Genomic DNA, 5,483 nt, shown 5'->3' with positions numbered 1-5,483 from the left:
ATCTCACCTTTCCAGTTTCACTACCTTGATAATAAACAGCCAAGTCATCAGAGTGCTTATTCCTTAACTCTTTGTAATGCCGATGAGAGAGACAAGGCCCATAATGTTCTTACGTCACTTACTAATAATGCCGGACAGTTTGGTTCAGCCGGAGCCACTTTATTCAAAGCTGTTGAGGTGGCCAAAATTAAAGATGGGGGTGCGGGGGGGGGAAGGATAGAAGATTCCTGCAAGCCAGAACAGCTTATGTAGCCCCAAACCACCATTTTTTTCTGGAGTTATGTCATTTGTGATCAGCAGGACATACAAAGTAGTGAGCTACTAATGTTTTGGGGACCGTTCAGCAGCTCTGCACAGAAAATGCTTCTCAATGTTAATAATAATAATAATAATAATAATAATAATAATAATAATAATAATAATAATAATAATAATAATAATAATAATAATAAAGTTGGAAGGGACCTTGGAGGTCATCTAGTCCAACCCCCTGCTCAGGCAGGAAACCCTATACCATTTCAGGCAAATGGCTGTCCAGTCTCCTCTTAAAAACTTCCAGTGTTGGAGCATTCACAGCTTCTGGAGGCAGGTTGTTCCACTGGTTAATTGTTCTAACTGTCAGGAAGTTTCTCCTTAGTTCTAGGTTGATTCTCTCCTTGACTAGTTTCCATCCATTGCTTCTTGTCCTGCCTTCAGGTGCTTTGGAGAATAGCTTGACTCCCTCTTCTTTGTGGCAGCCCCTGAGATATTGGAACACTGCTATCATGTCCCCCCTCATCCTTCTCTTTATTAAACTACACATACCCAATTCCAGCAACCGTTCCCTATATTTTTTAGCCTCCAGTCCCCCAATCATCTTTGTTGCCCTTCTCTTTACCCTTTCTAGAGTCTCAACATCTTTTTTACATCGTGGTGACCAAAACTGGATGCAGTATTCCAGGTGTGGCCTTACTAAGGCATTGTAAAGTGCTATTAGTTCTTCACGTGATCTTGATTCTATCCCTCTGTTAATGCAGCCTAGCACTGTGTTGGCTTCTTTGGCAGCTGCAGCACACTGCTGGCTCATGAGATCCATCTTCCCCAAATCAGCATCTTCTCCTCAAGTCAGCAAGCAATTACACCTCCAAAGATATAATAGAGCACCAGGTTGAAGGAATCAGATGCAGGTGTTTGAATATGAAAAGCAGGCATATTTTATTATATGTTAGGCAGAAAAGAACTACGTTTGTATTAACTACTACAGGTACAGATGTATTTGCAATACCTCTCGAAAGGTATCCAAGGGATCAAGGTGGAGGAGACAAGTCGATCGGTGATTACTACCCATGATCATAATAAAATGTTTCAAGCAAGCAACAGATGACAGCCATAATCCTAATGCCTCATTTGTAGGTGCTCCAAAGCAGACATTTCTGGTTAAAACTATGGTCTAAAATAAGAGAAGACAGAATATTGTGTGCTTGACGACATGACAAAATGGGCAATCTTGGAAAAACAGGGTTCACAAGCAATTGAGCAGGGGAGTTCCAGGATTCAAAAGGATTTTATAAACATCCTCTGTTTTATTCCTTAATGCCAGCCCAATTGGATATATATATAAAGAGAAGAAGTAACTGCTTCAAACTATAAACAGATAAACAGCATAATTAAGTGATTCCTCATAAACGGGAGAAAAGTCCCAGCGCACACAGAGTTACATTTTGGGGAAGGAGTCTTTTCCCTTATATACAGTATATATATTTTTTCTGTGCAATATGTTTTATATATGAACTTTAATGTGTGATTTTCCCTATCCAAAGTGATCATATCATCATGTGAAGTTTCCCTAAGTTTCTCCTCCCTCTCCTCTTTACAACACAGAAGTTAATCATCTTTCTTACTTTTCCCACTCTCTGAATAATCATCTAACTTGTTCTACAATAGCAGGATTGAACTGCAGTTATTAATTGTATTACTTTCCAGTGGATCAGGGGTGTCAAACTGGCGGCCCGTGGGCTGGATGCGTCACGTTTCCGCCAAAGGGAAAAATCGTCGCGATACGTCACAATATGTCACGTGACGCGATTGAGTTTGACACCCGTGCAGTAGAGATGAATGCAATGAAATTGCAACTAGCCTGAATGGAGGACTTCTCTGAGGAGACAGGGTGGATAAATCGGCCAAAGGTTTCAACCGTATCCTGCAACCAGCTATTCTATAATAGGACTCTTTATGGTGATGTTCCATTTTAGAAAAGTACTTCTGAGGTAGAGGGTTCGGAAGGATAAATTTCTTGCAAAGACTGCCAGTGTCTGACTTATAATACATGGAATTCGTATTATTCAAATATTCATATATCATAAATACTGCCACCTGCATAGTATTATATTGACATGGGGCAGCTGGCCTGAAGGAAAAGAAATATTTACTAATTACAGAAAACTAGATTTTTGGAAAATGCAACTTTTTCTTCCTTCATTCCGTTGCTGCCTCAGCCTTTGAACTCATTTCAGAGGGACAGCTCTGATGAGGACTTGGGGGAAAATGCCTTTTTGTAGCATGTCTTGGTTCTCCTTCCAGTCACTTTCTTTTACTCCCATCCAAAATCCTTTTTCCTAGAAAAACAAAACAAGCAAACAAACTTCAGTCAGAGCTTTTCCATAAGCACAATCCTATTTGTTATAATTTAGACATTTGGAGAGGTGACTTGAATCCTTATGCATAGAAAACAAGTCTTCAAAGATGCTAAATGTACGACATTACAAGTGATAGTAATCATTATGCTAACAGTGCAATGTTTATAAGGGTTGACTAGTCCCTGCAGTTTTCTTGGCAACATTTGGAAGTGGCTTGCCCTTGCTTCCTTTCAAGGGCTGAGATTGAGAGACTGGCCCCAAATCACCTGGCTGTCTTTGTATCTATAGTGGGACTATAATTTATGGTCTCCCAGTTTCTAACGTGGTGCCGTAACCTATACACACACACACACACACACACACACACACACACACACACAGCTACTTTATAGGAAAGGACTGCTCAGCGTTGCTTCTGCTAAAGGGAGAGTTAATGATTAATGGAGGGCTGTGGTCATATCAGACACAAACATACAAAGAGAGAGAAGTAAATAAACTTAAAATCTAATGGCAACAGCAATAGCAGTTCTGTACTCTCTCTAGACAGCATGGCATTTTCAGCAAGAACAGCTGCAGAACAGGCGATTCCAAATTACACCTTATCTTTTGTCAAACCGAGGTCCTACTTTGCAAGGAGGAGAAGGCCCAAGGCTCAAGACTTGAAGAAGGCAAGGCATACATCACCATACTATGCGGAGCTCAACACTGGACCAAGAAGTCAGCTCCCCCACTGAAAATGCTCTTCCTTTAATCTCTCTTCTGCAGTTTGGTATAGTGGCTGCCCCTCCTGAACTCTCCTAGGTCGGGGGTTCCGGATTCAAAATTACCATAGGTGTGCAAGAGGACTAGTTAATTAGCCCAAGGGCCATTAGCCTGAAACCTTTTTGTACATTTAAAATGTACAAAATTATGACTTACTGGCAAATGGTATTACTATTAAAGACATACATATTAAATACATTTAAAAAAATACCAAGACTGTTATTTCATAGCTGGCCCCAGTTTTTAATTTTCTTTTCTTACTGGGTTGATACACACTGTATTTTTCCCAATATCATATTTTTAATAATAATATTAATAATAATATTAATAATAATAATAATAATAATAATAATAATAATAATAATAATAATAATAATAATAAGTTTATAATATCCACTTGCACACTCTGATCAACTTCCAATAAAGTTGGAAGGGACCTTGGAGGTCATCTAGTCCAATCCCCTGCTCAGGCAGGAAACCCTATACCAGACATGTCAAACACAAGGCCCGGGGGCCAGATGCGGCCCGCGAAATGGTTTCATGTGGCCCGCGAAGCCATCCTGGAAACAGTGAGGGAACGGCCCCCACTGCCTTGGTCCTGGCCCAGAGACCCTCCTTCTGCCAGAGACCCTCAGATCTGTCCCACTCCTGCCCAGGCCCCCATAGGCACCCTTGATGCGAACGATGTAGAGCTGGCCATGCCCACCCAGTAGGCCATACGCACTCTAGCCATGCCCACCCAGTAGGCCACGCCCACCCTGGCCATACCCACCCGGCCCCCTGAGGGCAACCGCAATGCTGATGCGGCCCTCAATGAAATTGAGTTTGACACCCCTGCCCTATACCATTTCAGGCAAATGGCTATCCAGTCTCTTCTTAAAAACCTCCAGTGTTGGAGCATTCACCACCTCTGGAGGCAGGTTGTTCCACTGGTTAATTGTTCTAACTGTCAGGAAGTTTCTCCTTAGTTCTAGGTTGATTCTCTCCTTGACTAGTTTCCATCCGTTGCTTCTTGTCCTGCTTTCAGGTGCTTTGGAGAATAGCTTGACTCCCTCTTCTTTGTGGCAGCCCCTGAGATATTGGGACACTGCTATCATGTCACCCCTCACTCTTCTCTTCGTTAAACTACACATACCCAATTCCAGCAACCGTTCCCTATATGTTTTAGCCTCCAGCCCCCTAATCATCTTTGTTGCTCTTCTCTGTACCCTTTCTATTATTATATTATCCTACATATTTTTCCAATATGTTGAGTGATATAATCTAGGAATCTGTCTTCCCAAGAGCTGCACAAATCTTGCATCACTTTTTCTCCTCTCTTGTTGCTGAGTAGAGATCTTTCTGGACCAAGAGTTGCCTCCCTGTTGCCACTGGTCAGAAGCTTAGGCATCACCTCAGAAGTAACACTTGCCATAAAATCTATCAGCAGGTGATATCAGCCCAATCAGGTGGGTGAAGAAATCAATGTCCTACATACTGTATCAGGACTACTTCTATTGTAGCAGCCATAGTGATAGAGTCTTGCAAGTCTAGATGTGCATCTACTTCTGAGATGTTTTTCTCAAGTTATTGTTTTGGCCTGGGCTCAAGCCCCTCTTATCTGATTGTTGCTTTGGTAGCACACTTCCTCCTGTCCTTTGAGGTCATTGCTTGGCCCTCCACAGGTGAGAATTCCCAGAGGACAGAGCTGTTTTGTATAGGAAGCCTATGGGCATCTCCTGTCTGTCAGTGTCTAGAAAGCATTGTTGTAAGCTACAGAAAACTCCTTGGAGGGTTGCACGTGACCCATGGACCGTGAATTTCAAGTCGTCACTCATTGCTTTCAAGAGTTATGGGGTCAAGGCTGTCAGTCTTTGATTTAAAAATAAAACACTTTCAGGCTCAAGAGGGTGTAGCTGGTGGATTAGGCTGTCAGAATCTTTTAGATAGAAGTTACATCCAGTCAGACTTTGATAAATCAATGGGCATAGTAGATTATGATGAATCTTGAGCAGAACCTGGCAGAAGGGTTGATAAATTTACTACCTTACTAAGACCATAATAGCATTTAGTACTCAGAATTTAGTTTCACCAAACTGGCAGAAAAAAAAGATAGTTATGGATGCT

At 41.7% G+C, this 5,483-nt stretch overlaps 1 protein-coding gene across 3 annotated transcripts in view; it reads right to left on the bottom strand.

Annotated features, from left to right (window-relative positions):
- Window positions 1-1,175: 1,175 nt before the first annotated feature.
- The window catches only part of BIN2 (bridging integrator 2), a 36,509-nt gene continuing 32,201 nt past the window's right edge, over window positions 1,176-5,483 (bottom strand). For all 3 annotated transcript variants that reach the window (XM_081316603.1, XM_081316602.1, XM_081316604.1), the window contains one exon: window positions 1,176-2,594. In XM_081316603.1, the coding sequence (XP_081172729.1) occupies window positions 2,484-2,594 (111 nt within the window). In that variant the 3' untranslated portion in view covers window positions 1,176-2,483. The remainder of the gene's footprint in view (window positions 2,595-5,483) is intronic.

The sequence above is a fragment of the Vipera berus genome (assembly GCF_964194415.1).
Source record: "Vipera berus genome assembly, chromosome: 2".
NCBI lineage: Eukaryota > Metazoa > Chordata > Lepidosauria > Squamata > Viperidae > Vipera > Vipera berus.
The sequence above is the reverse complement of the archived record's forward strand: the minus strand, read 5'-3'. Positions and strand labels throughout refer to the sequence as shown.